Source organism: Mastomys coucha, unplaced genomic scaffold, assembly GCF_008632895.1.
Source record: "Mastomys coucha isolate ucsf_1 unplaced genomic scaffold, UCSF_Mcou_1 pScaffold9, whole genome shotgun sequence".
In the NCBI taxonomy this organism is placed as follows: Eukaryota; Metazoa; Chordata; class Mammalia; order Rodentia; family Muridae; genus Mastomys; species Mastomys coucha.
Genome location: NW_022196915.1, coordinates 34,855,615 through 34,875,450, shown reverse-complemented (window position 1 = coordinate 34,875,450; position 19,836 = coordinate 34,855,615). Strand labels below are relative to the sequence as shown.

Below are 19,836 nucleotides of genomic sequence, written 5' to 3'. Positions count from 1 at the left end.
ACTTCTACTCTTATGAGCGAGAATTGTATTAACTCACTGTGTCATCATGGTAGCCCTTGTCTGGCAATGAACAGATTTTCTGAGCCACATTTCCAGAGGGTAAGACAGAAGCAATCCACACTCCATTTGTGGTCCCTATTCTCTAGGGAATTTTCTCTGCATCAGTAAGACAGCACTCTGGGGCCCAGGGCAGCACATACACCTTAGTGAAATGAGTCAACTTGCCAAGGTTATTCTTGTTTGTTTGGTTTGGTTTTTTTGACACTTTAAAAATGCAGTCTAATAAAGATTCCCTGAATTTTTAGAGCTCACTGTTTTCAAAGGGGAAGTTATAAGAAAAGACCCCCTTCCTTAACAAAAATAGAGTTCCAAGTGACTAACTGGATCATAATTCAACTAAGTTTGATTAAAAGCTTAATTATAGATAAAAACATTCTCCAACATATTCCTGATATGCTAAAGCAAGTCAATGAAATCTTGCTTTAACACAAATTATTTTTCCAACTACTACATGCATTGAGTCAAAACTATAATTATTGTATAAATGAAATGCAGATAATTAGTGTTAAAGATGCCAAGTGCTCAAATCAAGATTTCCTGTTTTAATTCTCTATATCCAAAATTGTTCATCATCCCCAGTTGTCATTTTTTCCCTCAATATCTTTGTTTCCTCTAACACAAGACTAAGAACTAATCATAACTATAGGCATTTTGTACTTAAAACTTCCCATAAACCAGTATGGACACATTTTCTCTTGCTGCTATAACAAATTGTCAAAGACCTCTGCTGCTAAAACCACAATAAATTTTCTTGTAGATCTGTTCACCAGTATCCAGCATGCACCCTGGATTCTCTGCCAGAATCACACCAGGCTGACAACAAGGAGTGAGCAAGTCCCAGGGAAGACTGTTTCCAAGCCCCTCGGGTTGACTGCAGCCCCAATGATAGAAGACGTAAGTTCTGGTTTCCTTGCTGACTCAGCTTCTAGAGGATGCAGGCACTCTGATTTATGGTCCTCTTCCTCTACCTCAAGAGCCCCCTTTGCCCCTCTGCCCTCATCTCTCTCTAAGCTATTCATCAAAAACCCTCCCTTCCATAAGGGCTGTTAAAGGCCCTTATGATTACACTGGGCCCATCTGGATAATCCATGATAATCCCTCTTAAAAGTTCCTGCCTTAATTTTATGGTGCAGGGTTCCTTTTGCCATGAAGGCAACCAGAGAGTAAGGCACAGGCCCCTTGCATGCAGAAACTACCTATAGAGTGCATACAAGAGAATCGCTCTTTTATTTGAAAGCACGAGTTCTTCTATTCATACTACACAGAAAAGCAGAGTCACACACAGTTGTCAGCGAGTCACACACAGTTGTTAGCGCTTGAAAATATGAAACAAGTGTTAGAGCACACAAAAAACATTAGTGCTGAACTTTTTAATTGCTAAAGCTAGGAAAATCCCAATATTCCAAATAAATATGTCATAATTTTGGAAGTACTCAATGTAGGAATCTCGAATCAGACTTCTAATTTTAACTTAAAATATATTATACAATAGATTGAAACAAACTTGAAAGGCTCACAAAAGGCTACAGAAGAGCACTGCTAAGGAATTATGCTCTTTCAAATCCCTAAAACTGCAAGGACGCTGGTTTTAAATATTTAACAACATTCCTATACATTTCCTATTATCCATACTATGAAACTACACTCAAGTGAGGCAGGCAATGACATCAATCATCCGTGGAGTCATCCCACTAATTTCCAAGTCATCTGTTAGTTCTTAGAGATGGTTAGCATGATCCTTTCTTTGACGTATTTTCACATGTAGCTCATATGTCTGAGCTAGGATTTGACTAAAGAAGCCAAGTTGTTCCCCTGCTCCAGTTAGCTGAAGGGAGCAGGCCGAAGGGTCTGCATCGGTAAGGGCCCTGCTGGTGCTGGAGGAGTAGCTCCTGGCCTCCCTGCATACTAATCCACATTCAATGCCCCTGTTCTCATCCTAGCCACAATGAGATTTTTCACACCCACTATTACTACCACCAGCTAAGCCATGGGAATTACTTATTCGATGTTATGTTTATTTTCATTCTACAGTATTCCATAAACAACTGGCTAAATCGATGAATTTTAAAGATACTGTTAAAACTTAATAATGCATTATTCATATTTGTAGTCTTATATAGACTACATTGGCTTTATAAAAGCCCATGCTGTTGGATAATGTTTTTCTCCTGGAATTCTTACTTTTGTTTCTTTTCAGATTTGGTTCTAATACATTCTGACTACCACACTCGCTTCTATTTGGTTTTATAGGTGTTTTACCATCAATTACCTGTCAACTAACTCTGGTCATGTTGACATTACAATTTTCTTATTCTTAAAAATAAAGAAAAACTTCACATAATGTCAGTTACATTATCACTCACCAAGGCCAAACCCTTAAAAACTCTAGCTGGCCAACTGCTACCTCAGGGTCTCTGCACAAGTGAATCTTCAAGCCTTTGTAAGACATCAGAGCTAAGTCGATACAAGCCACAACAGGCTGCTCATCATGCTCAATTACCTCAATATTCCAAGTTCTTCAGAATGCTATTTAACTCTAGTGTGTATTTGACGTGAAGCAATAAATTTTTTCAACATAAAATGTTACAAGGTTTCCTTAGTTTATCTTCCAAATCATCCAGGCACAGCAAAACACCAGGGAGACAGTGTCCAATGAGAGACCCTTCTCCCTAGCTCCCTATATCATCAGTGCGAAATCTATACGGTTGTCCTATAAGTATGGCCCCTGGAAGCCATTCTTCTTGAATTCTTCTTGAGAACCACAGAAAAGCTTAATATGTTTCAGATGTCACTCCTTCCAGCTCCACGGAATCCACAAAAGCCATCATGCCAGCTTCAAAGTCTTCAGAATTGCGTCTTAAGTAAATCACTGGACCTCTATGTGAAGTGGGTGGAGCTTCATTCTTGATGACTCAAATTTTACTGCTTTGGTTTTGTTAAGTTTTCCAAAGGGTGTTTTTCCATCTTAGTAGATGCTCTGTGTAACGATCTGAACCATAAATTTAAGCTGACATGATCATTTCCTACAAGAACTATATTGGAAGTCCTGATACTCTGTCAGGAAGTCACGTGAACTGCACGGCACGCTCTCAGGCGCACTGTCTCTGCTTTATCAACACTCATTAATAACGAGCTTTGCAAGATGCTGCTTTAACCATGTCGAAGCTGACTCGTGCCTGAGTTTTTAATGGAATTAAGTTGTTTCTCATTCTAGAAATGACGCGATTTGTTTTACGAGTTTGTACCCAGTAGAGAACCAAGACATATTCAGCTCTGTGGTTCATTACTTCATTATTTTCTTTTCTTATAGGTTTAGGATATTTATACTTAACAGCGCACCTAAGTGGAAAAGCCATATCAAAACAGTTGCCTGAACTATAACAAACTTCGCTGAATTAAAACATTTATAAGAATTTCATTCATTAATTCTTGAACTTCTAACTATCCAGCAGAGAATATGGTGACTCATACATGAAGACATGAGGCTGAAGCAGGGGGACAGTGAGTTTGGGGCTAACCTAGACTACACATCATACCCTGTCTTACCAAACAAGACAAAACAGGCACCACGCACTACGAACTGAAGAATTAAAAGGAAATGACTATGAAGGAAACCAAAATGAAGACGATGTGAAGCCAGACTCCTCAAAAGCAGCACCAGTGAACAGTCTGCAGACACCGAGGAGCTGGTGCCTCTCCTGCAGCAGAGCTACGCTTCCAGGGCCACCAAGACACACACTTCACAAGCGGACCTCGATGGACCCTGCAAGTCAGCTCAAGCTATTGCGCTGACCCTGAAGATTACATCAGCTGTACCACTTCCCACAGTCACTGTGACGCTCAGAGTGCTCCATCAACGACTAGAGCTAGACCAACTCAAACACACCGCTGCGGTGTGGATGTGGCCGGTCGCCATTGCTTATATGCTGGCAGCGTGGTTCCCGGTCTAGCCATGCTGAATGTGGTGCATCTGTAAGAGGGAGGCCGTAAGGCACCACCCTCAGAATGGAAGAGTACTGATCTTACGGAGTAGGTGAGGTCTCAGGATACTGGATAAGTTCCTATGAGAACCAGCACTGGGAACAACAGCTCCGGGATATCTGCTCCAGTTCCTGGCTAGTGCATGCCCCAGCAGCACTTGACCTGCTCCCCTCCTGCATTTCCACCATGCTGTGATAGCCCGGAGGCAGGTGTAAGCTGCCAGCACAGTTGAGACAAAGCAAATCCCTTCATAAGGTACCCACCCAGCCTTAAGTACTTTCTCATAGCAACTTGTGTTGGATAAAGACACACACTGACTAAGAGCAGCTCTGGACATGCAGTCATGTTAATGAGACTTAATCTTATTCTAAACCATTATTCAAATATTGATGATATTTTCCACACTGGATTGGGGGGGTGATTTCTTTCAAAAGGACATTTCTATAAAACATAATCTAACTAAGAAACAATTATGATGAAGTTTCTTTCCCTAGCAATGTTGGTGAATTTAATATGCAGCTGGTAAAAATATCTGTTATCAGATATTGGTGCCATCACTACACCACACGGTTTACTAGTCTCCCCACATCATAAAAAGTAAATTCTTAGTTGTATCATGCCATTCTCTCAGCTTAACACTACCCAATGGTTCCCATTCAGAGAAAGTCAAATCCTCCTGCTAGGCCCTGATCTCTCCGCATCGCATCCCTGGTTGGCTCCATCCCCAATGTTTCCCCATCACTAGCAGCTCATGTGATATGCCCTTATGCAGGGCCTCTTCCCTGCCTGCCTGGCCACATTGTGCCTTTTCCTCCCAGTACTTCTCACACACACACAGTTATACACACACACACTCACACACTGCTCCACTGTTTGCCTACACCAGCAATCAGCTCCATGCTGATGTGTTTGTTCGAGGCAGTCTATCTGAGACCTGGCACTATGCCTCGGTGTGGAAGGTGCTGGATAAATATTTATTGAATAAATGAATGGGTGAATAAAAGATGAGGCTTTATGCCTATGTAACAGATCTGCCAGAAGTAAAACAGGACTTCTAACCACATTATATAATCAGAGAATACCTGTATCATTCCAAGAGCAAATATGTACACAAATAAAGATTACAAAAAGAGATTATACAATAGCGTGGGCTTGCCATTAGAATCTGCCTCAGCATTAACGCTGGCATCCATGGGAAACTAAGAGGCCCCGTCTCCCACTGACTTTACCATTGGCAGAGGGACATCTTTGTTCTGGCCCCCAAACACAGAGACGGAGGGAAGACACAAGGACAAAGGTGTCAGGAGAAAGGTCAGGCCAGACACCAGGTCACTGGTGCAGGAAGGAATAAACTGTAGGTAAGCGTGAGGCACAAGGTAAGCCAGGAACATCAACAGAGAAGACAGGAATGGCAGCAGGATACAGTCATGTCTAATGCCATGGCTGGAAAGACATGGGAAGAGTAATAAGGTTATTTAGGAGTTGGGAGTTCAGCTCCCTGATACTGCCTGTCCACCAGACTAGTGGCTTACAGATTCAGTTAAATACGTAAGCACGAAGAAACTGTTCATAACCCAACGGAGCCCAGAAGCAGAAAGGCCAACAGAGCAAATGCAGCAGTAGGAGCAGCACCATCACACAGACAGTGGTGTGCACCTGAGAGGCCCAGGAGGGCAGAGCCTGTGACTGAGGTCCAGGTCCCTGAATGGCAGGAACAGATTCAACCCCTATTCATGCTACAAACAATATTCTGTACTTCCCAGGTACAAAGCCTTTGAGGCAGTGATACAAAGACAAGTAAGGCTGCCATAGGCCAGTGGCTAGCACCCCCACCCCCACCACACACCACATCCCTGGTCTCTTTCTCTTGGCCATGGAGAGGCCAAGCTGAGCCTACCAGATTCTTTCCTAAAAATGCAAACCTCCAGTAGGGAAGTGGGATGGTGAATTCAAGTCACTGCTCAGTGGAGGGACAGCCATGTTGATAAGTTCCTTTGGGACGTGAACTGTCCTCCAGCAGCACTGGGCTCTCACCTTATACCCTTTCTATCATGATTTCTGTCCTTTTGCTCTTCCTATTTACTTCTTTAGCTAGAATTTGCTTGTAACCAAAATACACTATGGCTCCTACTTATTACTGTCCATCTGCTTAGCTTGCAAATGAGAATCCATCCCAAGGCTCTGAGAAAATTTTTTTTCTTCCAGATTACAAAGAGGGTCAAGACCTTATGTGCCCAATTCTTAGTACTGTGGGTAATGTGTTTAGAACAGACTCACACAACTACTGAGAGATAAATGATTTTAAAATCTTGAAGTAAAATCTAAACATGTAGGAAAAAATAACAAAAGCTGAAACGTTCAGTAAGAGATGCGGGAGAGGAGAAGGAAGAGCCGCCGACCCCATATTCCCCAGAACTAGCTACAAGTTTGTTATAGTTCATCACAGAATGAGCTTGGATAATCAAAGCAAAAGCTCTACAATGTGTGTGTGTGTGTGTGTGTGTGTGTGTGTGTGTGTGTGTGTGTGTATGTATGTGTGTGTGTGTGTGTGTATGTGAAAGAGAGAGAGAGAGAGAGAGAGAGAGAGAGAGAGAGAGAGAACACGTGCATGCGTATGTGTTTTCTTAGGGATCAAACTCAAGACCTTGCACACACTAAGCAAGTCCTCTATCACCATGTTCCAACCTTAGCTTTCTGTGGTTTTTGTCAGCCATTCTATTAACATAAAACTCCCAATTTAAAAAGCAAATAATGGGTGCAGGATGTGAAGTTCCCAAAGAATGAATAAAACTGTTACATTGAAAAAGAATGAAATAATAAGCAGTACAGATCCAAAACCAGGCAAGGAAGATGAATGTCTACGGCTCTACAACATTAAAAGGTCCAAATTTATACTACAAGAATACTTTTAGCACTCATTGTGTGCTCTCAAACATGTATATTGTTTTCCTCCTTCAAACACTCTGACATGCCCTACAAACATGTATATTGTTTTCCTCGTTCAAACACTCTGACATATCCTGCACAGGATCCTGTGCTCCATCCCCAGCAGATGGTGCTCTTTAGGGAACTTGCAGAACCTGGGGAGGGAGGCATGGCTACTTGAGAGTCAACTGGAGGCAGTCCTATGTGCTCTGCTCCTTCCCAGTACCATCTCTGCCTCCGGATTCACCATACAGTAAAAGGGCTGTGCTGCAAGACCTAGCCACCAGGGACTGAGCCACCTGGCCACTGTACCTTCACTGCCGCAGTAACTGGCATCTCCTAAAACAGAGCCAGAATCAACCAACTTGTATGTATGTGGGCGGGGGAGGGGGATGGATAACTAAGACAGACTATACATAAAGCCTTTCTTGTGTCTTGACCTCACAAGAGCTTGCTGCTATTCCATCTCTTCTGATGAGTCTTCGGGTCCTGGTAAAGCCAGATTTACTTAAATGTCGTGTCTTCTCCCAGCCTTCACAGCTGCTCTCTGTAGCCAACCTTGCCCACTCAACACTACTCTTTTTGGTTCTTGTTGTCTTATTTTTTGCTCATTTGTCACTATTAGCAGGCCACTAGAGCTGGTACATTCTATCGGACCCTCTCCAAGGCCCCATGACAGGGATTCTTAACCAGCCAAGTATTCACAGGCTGATCACAGTGAACGCTGTGCATGAACACTAACTACACTTGAGTGCAAGGAAGTGCCATGTTCTCTGAAGGCTGTTGTTCAGTAAAAAAAGAATCTATGCTTGACTTGCCCATACTCACAAACACATCCAGTAAGCCCATGAGAAACATTGCACATTAATATTTTACTTAAAGGTATTATATAGCAAATAGTTGATTTTATTGAAAGAAAATTTGGCACAAGTATAATATGTAAAACTGGTCATAGTATAATATTAGTGTAATAACTTGCCAACCAGACTGGAAACTCAAGATATTTCTCCTACTTATGTATCAGAGGACTCATGATTTAATCCTTTAAGATAATTAACATTTCATTTACTTCAAACTTTGTCTTAGTTACTATTTTGTTGCTGTGAAGAGACACCGTGACCAAAGCAACTCATAAAAATTTACTTGGTGGTCTGCTTACAGTTTTAGAGGGTTAGCCTATGACCATCACAGCAGGAAGCAATCAGGCACTACACTGGAGCAGCAGTTGAGAGTTTTACACCTTGATCCACTGGAGGTGACCACAGAGAGAAAACAGGCCTGTCATTGGCTTTTGAAACCTCAAAGCCAACCCTCGGTGACACACCTCCTCCAATAAGGTCACACCTCCTAATCCTTCCAAAGCAGCTCCACAACTAGGACCAAGTTCAAATATATGGACCTAAGGGTGTTATTCTTATTCAAACCACAACAAACTTACTGGGAAGAAATAAGCACAGTGAGCATACTATGCCACTTAGATCTGTGTGTTTCACATTGTATTAATCATGAAAACTCAATTCCCAGTAACATGTAGATGATGCAATAACATGGTCCATCAACTCACAGAAGGAAAAGAACAGATCTTTGGGAAGTTTAGCCACAGATCTAATGCAAAAATTCTTTAAGATAAAAAGCATCTCATAGCTTCCAAACACAGCTATAACCTGATGAAGGTTAGCTGCCTTCCTTCCTAAAACAGTGAACGGACTTTTGACACATCCTGCCCACCCCTCCCCAATAGCAATGTCTCCAGATATGTTTGAGCACTGGCGAGTGGGAAGAGGGATGGTGTGAGTACCAAGTGGGTCAAGGTCAAGCATGCAGCTAAACATCTCCGTGCACAGCACAACTCTTCACAAACATTCCCTGGCCTCATGGAGCTGAGAAGCTCTGTCCTACATGGAAAAATAAAGTACAGAGGAAATAGAAGCTGACGAGAAAGATGAACATTGCCATTTGCCTCAGCCACCTACCTTGGATGCCTGGGGTGTAGAGACCACGTGGATTGTGCTGGGTTTGACACCGTTGGCCTTAGTCCGCTTATAGAGGGCAAATCTGCTTTTCCTCCTGCCCCTGTCACCGTTAGGTAAAGCACCATTGTACCTAAAGTAGAGACAACAAGAGTGTTCAGTTGCTTGTGAGTTTTAAAAGCGTTAGGTGTGTGAGCATTAGTGCAAGAGGATAAGAATGTCCAGAAAACTGCTCACAGAGCCCCCACGAAGGACAGGGCTACGAGCAGACTGCAACTGCAATAAACCCCAAATCGCTTCCAGAGACATCATTTAAAAGTGATGGACAAGTAATTATAGGTTTCCTATCCTATAAAGATGGACTCTTCAAATCTTTCTCAGAAGAGACAAGGGTATACATAAGCAAATGAGCATTCTGCAGAGGCTGTGCGAATGCTGGCTGGATTAGGCTAGAGCCATTCTAACAGACCTCGGAAAAACACTTGAGAAATACTTTAAATGAACTAGTTAGGAAAGAATATGCTAATTAAGTCTCATCTCTTACTCTCAAATCATGCTAATGCTTTCTGTAAGATCTTTATTTGCAAAAAGACTAAATTTAGTTAATATCTTTAGAGTTTTGAATCCTGTATGCATTTTCATTTGTTTGAACCCTATACGGCTAGGTTAACAGAAAAAGAAAAAAAAAAAAACCAGCTTGTACAAATTATATATGAGTTTTACCCCTGCTCTAAAAAAGCTTGGAAAGTAAACAAGTCCCGAGGTAGATTGCTTATATTTAGCTAATGCCAGTTGCAAGGAATTCAGGATTACAGCAGATAGTTTGGTTCCAACTGTGTGTATTAACCATGGCTTAACTGCTAATCTCTCACTGTTTTAACCAGCACCCCATGTGGCCATGCGGATTTGACTAAGACTCTCTGCTGGCACCATGGCGGAACTTCCTCCCAAGAGAAGATGTGAGAGAGAATCATACAAAATCTACCAGGATAAACACAGCTGCTCTAAGGTCCTCTGAGAACAGCAAAGAGAAGGGCTACAGGTCTGGGGGCCTGTGCCTGTTCTGTCTTATCCAGCAGACCCTTGGCTTGACTCCTTCTACTTTGTACAGAAGAGAGGTGTGGTAGAGGTGTGGGGTGAGGCCCCTGGGAGCTGAACATGGAGCAAAGGGGTCTGGGTGTATTCGTTAAGGGCTGAGTCAATAGCTCTACCAGACAGTGGTTTTACATTACACCGAAGACATCTGTACTGTCACCTGTTTCCATGCCCACCCCAGCAGAATGCCAGCTACCTAAGGATGTCTTCAGACTAAAGAAAAAAATGTTTCAAGTTTTAGGAGTCTCTTTCCTGAGGCAAGATCTTTAAAAAAAAGTATATTTTGCCTAAGTCTGCAATCACTAGTATCAAGTACTCATGAGACTTGATTGACTTCGTTACCACAGACTTACTTGACTATATTCTGACCACACGTAACTCCGGATTAGCAGCCTATATATATTAAAGGAAACATGTGAACCCATTAAAGCCAAGATAGTCAACAACTTGGAGAGGTGTTTTCACCGCTGTGGATGAGACAAACTATGAGTTCTGCCAAGGTTTCCCATGTCATACCGTGTCTTCACTGGGACACTCCCAGTCAGGGGTGCCCAGCCTGGGCATTGTGCCACAGGCTGTGTGGCTCTCTGCTCAAAACTACATTCCCTTCTCCCAAACCCGCCCCTTCCCTCCCAGTACCACTCCCTGATTGGGTAAGACGGGATTGCCAGCACCTTCCCCGTGGGTCTCCACCTTACATCTGGTCCAGTCTGGTCAACACCATCCTCCTCCACCACATAGACACAGAGGGAAGAATCCATAGGGGCTTTTACGGGGTCTGATGTTCCTCTAACCCTCATTCACAAGAGGCTGTTTCACATCCAGCACAAAGAGAAGGAGTCAGAAATGCCAGCACATGCAGAAACAATTTAATTTAAACTGCCTGGGTTTGTGCATAGGTGCACAGATACTGAGGTTAAACAAATACAGCAGCACATGGACAGACAGACGGCCTACTTAATATATCCAGACAACGGCAACTGCAAGGTCCCAGTGGAAGCAAAACAGTGGAGGGAAAGCAATGGCAAAGAAGAGTCGCGTTTCTCATTTGATTAAGCGCCTAAGCCGTACACTCAGTGTTCATCAGTGTCCTGCCTAAACAGAGCCTTCTATCTGTAAGGAGCTATCAAATACAACAGTGTTAGAAACACACGTGACAAGGGGGGCTAGTGTACAGAGCAGGGGAAGACACACTGGAGTTGTTGTGAATCCAAGCCAGAGAATTAGATGTGGAACACACACAGAGCAAGAAGGCTCATCGAGTCCCAAGTTCTAAGTTTCAGAAGAGTAAAAGCTGTGTGGAGGAGGGAAGAGCAGAAAGGGTGAGACTGGAAGAGCAGAAGTGCCTGGGTTTCTTACCCTACGGAGATGAAGGAGTGGAGTCTGCGAGGATTTGCTCAGTGTGACAGGACCAAGGAAGAACTCAAGGAAGGCACACAATTCAGATGAGCTCACAAGGGCCATTTGAGGGATCAGTACAGAGCATTGTCCTTGCCTGAGGGGGCAGGGAGTAGATGGATCCCCAAAAAAGATACGAGCACATGCTGGAGTCTGTGGGTGCACCTTTCAGGAAAAGGCAAAGGCTCTCAACATGAAGCCGTGTTAAACTGTTGGTGGGAGCTAATTCTAACGACAAGCATCTTTAAGAGGTGCTCTGAACCAGGAAGAGACCATGCAAAGATGGAAGGGAGCCCATAATATACAAACACACTCCAAGGAATTCTGGAGCCACCTAGAGCTGAAAGAAACCAGCAAGGCTCCTCCCTGGAGCCATCAGAGGGTACAGGGTCCTTCCTGCCCACGCCGTGACCTCATCCTTAAGCCTTTCAGGACTGTGAAAATGTAAACACCTCTTGTTTTAAGCTATCCAGTGGGTGCTCATTTGTTCTATGAGCCCAGGAAATCCCACAGGAAGAATCCAAGCAAAATGGTAGAAATGGGCTAGGGCGTGATAAAGGCATGGCATAAAAAATTAGCATCACTAGAAAATCTTATAAAAATATGGAAAGCTACACCCTAGAGAGTCTAATGCTGCACGGTCCACAAATGTGTGACACTCCACAGGCTGTACTTGTATAGGAGAAAAATCCAAAACAATTCAACAGAATGGACAGAGAAAAAAAAGAAAACAGAGAGGTTCTGTCCTGGCCAGGATGAGGGCACTTCTAAAACCAGTACTTGGAATTACAGGTTATCCAGAGATGACATGCGGAGGACAGCTGCCATGGGCCCTGTTGGGTATGCACACCGCTCAAGTGCTTTCCCTAGGAGGACTCCTTTGTAAACTTTGTCAACTTCGTTAACCCTCAAGGCAGAAAAATATCCAGCCCCCACCCCCTCACCTCGCTCCCCCCACATACGCACACAAGCTCCAGCAGCCAGGCCCCACCCCGAGACCCCCCTAACTGTCCTAATGGCGTTTCCAGCCTCTGTAACTGTCTCAAAGGTCATCTCCAGTCCCTCAACAGGACCCTCCTCAGGTTACACTAATTTTAGGTGGAAAGTGTTAACAAATGCCACCAATCCCTGAATAGGGAAACCCACCAATACCTGAACTTCCCACAGAAACCCACCAATTCCTGAACTCCCCCAAGTTCAGGACTTGAAATCCTACCAGTCCTCACTCTGGAAAACTCCATGGTAGAAAGCCACACCTTCCAAGAACCCCTATAAAAAAACACTGAGCTCTGTCCAAATCCCTGCTCCCTCCCAGGAACTAGAGGCGGCCACTCCCAAATCCATCCCTCCACACCCTGGACCCTCCAATAAATCTCTTTTATGAGATCTGCTGCCTGGTGAGCCTCTCTCACCAGAAGATGACATGAAACAATGAAGAGAAGAAGCAAAGAGAAGGCTGCAGCTCCTGAGCTCCTCAGCTCAGCTAGGGATAACCCCACCCCCCACCCCCGGCTCCACCCGCACCCTCACACCCACCGCCCCAGGAGCTGCAACACCTCTGCTGAGGAGGCTTTCTCAGAGCTGTGTGGGTTCCCTTGTCTCAGGAAACCCTTCCTTTGGAACACCATCTCACCTCAGAGCTGTGTGGTTCCTGGGTTTCCGAATCCCGGGATGTCTTCCCATCCGAGCAGAAAGGCCAGCCATTTCTGTGGGCCTTTGCCATGGGATATAAGCTAAAACTAAGACTAAGAGAATGAACAAGAGAATGTTCAAGAAATGGGTGCAGAGAAGGGAAGCAGATATAAAAGTAGAGGCTGTGCTTACAGATGGAAACCACTACAGAAAACCGCCATTCTAGGCATGGGCAGGAGGACCAAGCCCAGGACAAAGTTTTATCACAAAGACAGAACAGAACTCCGTGAGTATCTAAACAGGTCAATGGGGCATGTGAACAAAAAGGAGCAATGCTGGTCTGGAACGGAACAGGCCATGGTGACCTCACCATCTTCACAATTTAAGCAAAGCCAATGCCTCCAATCCTATGCCTCCCTGAGCCTCCAAGGTAGCTCCATCCTGAGCAACAGAATTCTAGGAAAGCACTGTGCATCCAGCATCCACACCAGTTTTCCAGACCCACCATACCCCGACTCCTTCAGCCTATGATCGTTTGATTTTTTTGTCTCAAGTAGAAAAGTGCACTTTGTCATCGATCATGGATGCCCAACATCCTTCCACCCTTTCCTCTTCAAGGTCTCTCAGGGGCTTTCCTATCAAGAAACACCTTGGAAAGGTGTTTTCATTGCTGTGGAGGAGACAAACTATGAGTTCTGTCAAGGTTTCCCATACTGGGTTAAAGAGGTTCACAAATCCCTCATCACTGCTCCACTGAAAAATGGAGCCTGTCCAACTTCCTCTTCCCTAAATGTGGGCTTACCTTCATGGCTTATGGCTTACTTGCCAACAAGATGCCGAAGGAGGTGAGAGTCTGAAACTTCCCAAGCCAGATGTGACACTCTGTGGTGTCTGCTGCGGACCCTGAGGATCTGAGCTGCTACGGGCAGCGCAAGGCGGTGCTGTGCTTTAGAATGGCTGGCTCTCTCACAAGCTTCAAACAACCAGCTCTCCTCCCCTCTCCCACCCATCTGGTCCCATTACCCCTAGAGAACTGTGACAGGTTTGGGGAAGTTGTGCCAGGTTTGGGGAAATCAAGGTGCCTGGCACAGTGCACCAGAGACACACAGTAGGCACCGAAAGTGTCCCTGCCAGTTAGGCTAGTGGAGCACCTTAGCTATGGTAGGCCCAGGCAGAAAGGCAAAATTCTGCTTGTAGAGGCAAAAAGGCACTGCACAGTACAAGGTCAGGATGCCCTCTGCCTGGCGAGCCTTTCACAGTGAGTCTGTAGGAACAGAGCGTCAGGGTGCTGCTGACTCATCCGCTGTAGCTGCTGAATGGGGCGCTCTGATCTGAGCCCACAAGGTGCCTTTCAAGCTTCACATTAAAAAAAAAATCTGAGGATGTTTTTAAAAATCCATTTACTTAGTAGATGAGCGATTAAAAACTCTGCAAAAATGCAGAGCCAACAGCCTGCCTTTGCAGTAAACTTACATGGAATTTAAAAGATAATGAAAATCCCTTGGGGAAAAAAAATCTGCCCAAGAATTAAAGGGATTCCCTTGGTTTACAATATAGAGTTCATATACTAGGTCCATCAACACACTTATTTTCTGCCAAGAAACCTGAAATGGGGCACAGCTCTTAGGCTAGCAAAAAGCTCAAAATAGGAAAAACACAAGAGACTTAGCAGGTAGGAAAGGTCATGCCGAAGCCAGGGCCACATCTACTTCTACCCCACTCCAAATCACATGCTTTCCTGAACACGGCAACGGTAAGGTAGCATCAAGGCATGTCCCAACTCACAACCAGTGACAACATCTTCAAACAATACTTGCCACCTAAAGATTCACTTGTCAAAAAGAACAGACAACCCTGAGAGAAGGGGTGACAGGAGCACCCATCCTGGAGTCACTGCAGGTCTATAAGCTCTTACATGCTGTAAGAGCTTCCACGTGGAATGAAGAGCTGTGGGCTCCCGCAACGGAGGCAACAACGGCATCCAACAGTCATGTTCCAGAGATGGCCAGGGTTTTGGGTTTTCATTTCAGAAGGTTCTGCTTTCCTTTCAAAGCAACACCTGTCACTTTCACCAATAAATCACAAGCAGCTACTATAACCACAGATGAATAGCATGTGACCCAGCTACCGTAACCACAGATGAATAGCATGTGACCCGGCAACAGGATGCAGGCAAGGCAGCGACCCGTACTGTCTCACGTTCAGAGTCCTGCTCTGACTGGAGGAAGATGCTTGTGAACCACAAGAGCCTGGCCTGCCAGCAAACTATTACAGTCTTGACCTCCTTACTATTTAACTTAGTGCACTGATGCCTGGACCTCTGTCCTAATGAACTGGAACGCCCAGAGACGCGGCGCTATTTCTTTATGCACAAGCACTGATGCACATTGTAGTCTTGTACATAGCAGGATTGGGTTTTAGCCAGAGCAGTAATGACGGTATACCGTAACATCGATTCCCTCTGAAGGTAACCTACAGCGGCTCTGTAAAACATCGGTTAATTCAGGAAAGGCTCCCAGCTTTGGCATTAGAAGACTTTCAAGTATCAATTTCTTGTCAGAAGTGGTACCTGCTCCAAGGAGCTATTCAAAATAATATTAAATGTGAGACACATACACATACTTAAAAAAAAAAAAACCCATCAGGTAAGTTCATGGGTATGTCTTGCTAAAGGCTGGGATCAAAGGAGTCAAGACATACAAAGAAACCTGAGTCCTGATAGATTTAGCCAGGTGGAGAAGGTTGTCAATGTAACAACAAGCCTATACTTGTAAGTGCTAATGAAAGAAATTAAACAGAAAAAATAAATGCAATCAAAATAGTGTGCCTATGCCCATTTTTCCATTTTACCTTTTAGTGGTGGGTGAGCCCAAGGCCACACAAATTATCGACCACTGATAAGGCCCCAGGCCTCCAACGGTACCTTTTGCATCATGCTGCTGCCCTGGTGTCTTTGAGACCAATGGATTGGCGTGTCCCACACAGACGGTTCCAGTCATGGGGTAATGAAGGTCTTTCCACAGCAGACCTTCCAGCATAAGCCATCCAGTGTGCTCACTTTCCTTCTCCCACTTGGAAAGTGGTTATCTTCTAAGCAGTTCCTTCTCTTTGCAAATCCTCCCTGCTTATCTACATGGTGCTTTATACAGAGGAGAGGCTCATCAAACAACCAGCACATCAGTGTGGGAACTGATGGTAGTCTAAGGCTCGTGATGCTGTGATGCTCACGACGAACTGTGCCCTACCTCTTCTCTTAGCTGTCACTGGGACTTTACCTATCATACCTGTATCCTCAGCCACAAATGACCAATTTAGTCAAGAGCAGTTCTCCCACACATCTACTTACTCGGGATAGACACAGGGGTGTTCCACCCAGCTCTAACTCTGGCATCCTGCGCGTCCCATCTGAGGGCCTGTGGGTCGGGTCAGTTCTCTGATTCATACTGCCACTAGAGTTGACAGATGTCGCCTAACTCTTCACGGTAATGAAGACAGTCTGGTGATGCTGCAGTCACCTGCTTATCCTCTAGTTCTAACTTTCTCACAATCAAACACTTCCAAAGACCAAGCCTTACAGAGCGACACCCATCCCCAATGCCAAGAACACAGTCCTAGATGCACCTTCAGCTGATATTCACCTGCCCTTCCCAAGCGGGCTGTGATAGTTAAAATATGCTTGGCCCAGGGATTGGCACTATTTGGAGGTATGGCCCTGTTGGAGTGGGTGTGGCCTTGTTGGAGTAGGTGCATCACTGTGGGCGTGAGCTTTAAGACCCTCATCCTAGCTGCCTGGAAGCCAGTCTTCTCCTAGCAGCCTTCAGATGAAAATGCAGAATTCTCAGCTCCTCCTGCACCATGCCTGCCTGGACGCTGCCATGTTCCCACCTTGATAATAATGGATTGAACCTCTGAACCTGTAAGCCAGCCCCAATTAAATGTCCTTTTTAAGAGTTGTCTTGGTTATGGTGTCTGTTCAGAGCAGTAAAACCCTAACTAAGACACAGGCACACCCACAAGCTCATCTCTCCTCAGTGTCAAAAGGCCAGGTGTGGCTGGGAGAGGCCTGGATCCTGGCCCACCTACAATCTCCCATATGCCTCCACAAAGCCCCTACACTTGTTGAGAAAAAGCTTCTAGAGTGTGGATTCTGTCCAGTGTACCTCAAGAGGTCTGACTCCTGACCTCAGCCTCATTAGCACCACACCTATGCTGATCCCCAGGCAAGCACTCTGCTCGCTCTGGCTCTCATTCAATTCTTATTGATTCTTGAGGGTCAAAGTTCCTCTACTTCTTCCTCCAAACCTGACACAAATAAATAAATTAATTAAATTAAATAAAATAAAGGGGAGGTTGTAAAGAAAACCTAGCATACCGAAACAAGACAGATATTCACAAAAAAGAATGTTTATTATTTAATATTCACCTTTGCCTTTTGAAGTTTTCCTCAATTCTTCATTTCAGATCAATGCTATCACAGAATCAAGCAAAATAATTTTTGTTTTTACTGTGCTAAGGCTTGATTTTTAAGCAAACATTTTTCAGGACACCTGAAGAGGGTAGACAAAGAACCAGGAATAAGGAGGGGTATTACTCTCTCTGCTCAAATACTGTTTCTTTCAGGTTACTTCTTTTAATCTATCTCTGGAGCCAACAAGCTGAAGTGTCTCCAACTAAGAGATTTAGTATCCACGCTTTGTGTCGGGGATGATTTATTTGACTGGTGAAAATTTTAATTATATTCCTGTAGTCATTTTTTTCTACAAGAATAAAAATGCTACTTGAGACGGAGTAAGATGCAGTGGGAGATGGGCTTACCCTTTCTATTACAGTTTCTATGACTTGCAGTTTGAGGTCATGTGAAAAATAAACATTAAATCTTGTTTATGAATTCATGTCTTCTATATATTGAATACATTCCCTGTTTCAATAATAAATTTCAAATTCCAGTAATTTTTTTAGATATCAAATCCTATGTATTCCTTTTTCATGACTTTGATGTCTATGTCTATTTTGATTTGGCCTCTCACTACCAAAATTAAGGCAGTGGGTATGTAAACATAGGTGGCAGACTAAAAACCCAGCCCCAATGCTTTATGAATACAGGTCTTGGCCCTGCTAATGTTTATCCTTTATATGGCTCAGGCCACAGGAGGACCTGTTCTAGTCAGTGTGTGGGATGAGCAGGGCTGCGACAAGCAGAGGTAAGAAATGTGCTTAGTGGTGAAATGGTCTCTGGGGACCTGTCTTGGAACCACAGGACACCACCAGCTAGCCTCCCAAGTCAAAGAGAATGAGGTACCTGGAGGCTGCCACATCTCATGGATGCAGAGGGGAACCCAGGCCATGGGGAGGAGAAACAGGGTGAATACTGAGAAAGAAGGTTAAAGTGGGGTGGGAGATGAGGGGAGATGGGGAGGGGAGGGTAAAGTGCTACAAGGGTAAGAAGGCAGGGCGGAGAAGGGTGTCAGGCACAGAAGAACTAATGCTAAGGATCTTTGGGAAAGCCATATGGAAACCTACAATTTTCTAAGCTTCCTGATTTTTTAAATGTGTTTGTGTATTCATATATTTTAATTGGAGTTATCCTACACGGTAGATTATGCTTATTCCCTTATGTTGCCAAATAAAGAGTAACAGATGTGAGATACTTCCCTCAAGCTGTTGCTCAGACCTGTCCTGGAGACCCCTCACAATACGGGTTAGTGCCAATGCTCCTCCCTATTGCCTATAGGAACTTGACGGTAAGACTCTATTGCTGAGAACACCACACACGTTGGTCACAGGACATGGAGAAACCAAGTTGGTGCTGATCGGGACTCTTCCTCTCTGTTGTTAGCTCTGACAGTTCTAGAAGCCGGGAGAGGGTGATCAACAGTCTTATCCAGTTATGTATGCATGCATGCCCAGGCTTGAACTTATATGAACACTGAAGAGCCTCTAGCTAGCTAAAGCATGGCCAACACAGCTTTGGCAGGCCCTGCCCTTCTCCCATTCCCTAGGACCTGCTAGAAACAATTACAATACATTCCTAAAGTAAGCCCCCAAGATCTAGTCCTTTATTTGGCCACTTCCTCTTCCTGAGGTCCAGTTAGCAATGTACTGAAGTCCAGCAATCAAGGCCCCTTCTGGCTCACCTAATTAACACACCCACTTAAAATTAAACTCATAAGAGTTTCTCCTTTTACCTTTATGACGTCCCATTTTCTTATGGGCCACATCTGTCTCCTCTCTATTCAGAGGCAGTCCTTAATTCCTTCCCCCTCCCTGTTCCCTGCCCCTTCTCCCTCATCCTCTCCCTCGGGTCTTTGTCTCTTATTCTCTGCCTTCTGTTCCTCTGGCAAATAAACCTCCTTTGTGCTGAGAACTTGGAGTTGGGAGTCCTGGTCTGATACTGATCCCTTTAAACATAGCTCTCAACTGTCCTCTACGTTTGTAGAGCTCTACCAGTACTTAGGGAGCTCTCAGACCTCCGCAGAGAAGTCGCTTGGTGCAGCAGACAATGGCTAACACATAAACTCGCAACTGGTCGAAGTGCGGAGAAACTGTGCCGGAAGGAATGCTCAGCCCCAAACAGGACAACTGTTACCATGCCCCCTCCTCAAGGTTCAGGACCATCTAGAAGGAGGCAGAAAGACTGAGCGAGAGGACAGGGAAGACCAGAGCAGAACAGCACCTTCCAGACATGAGAGGACCACTGCACCCATGAACTCACAGCAGCTATGGCTGGCTTCACGTAGTAAGACCAGTCAACATTCTACTATGCAGTGCAAAGGGG

At 44.6% G+C, this 19,836-nt stretch overlaps 1 protein-coding gene across 2 annotated transcripts in view; it reads right to left on the bottom strand.

The window, feature by feature from the left end:
* The window catches only part of Peli2 (pellino E3 ubiquitin protein ligase family member 2), a 133,672-nt gene that overhangs the window by 77,735 nt on the left and 36,101 nt on the right, over positions 1-19,836 (bottom strand). For both annotated transcript variants that reach the window (XM_031362521.1, XM_031362523.1), the window contains exon 2: positions 8,940-9,069. In XM_031362521.1, the coding sequence (XP_031218381.1) occupies positions 8,940-9,069 (130 nt within the window). The remainder of the gene's footprint in view (positions 1-8,939; positions 9,070-19,836) is intronic.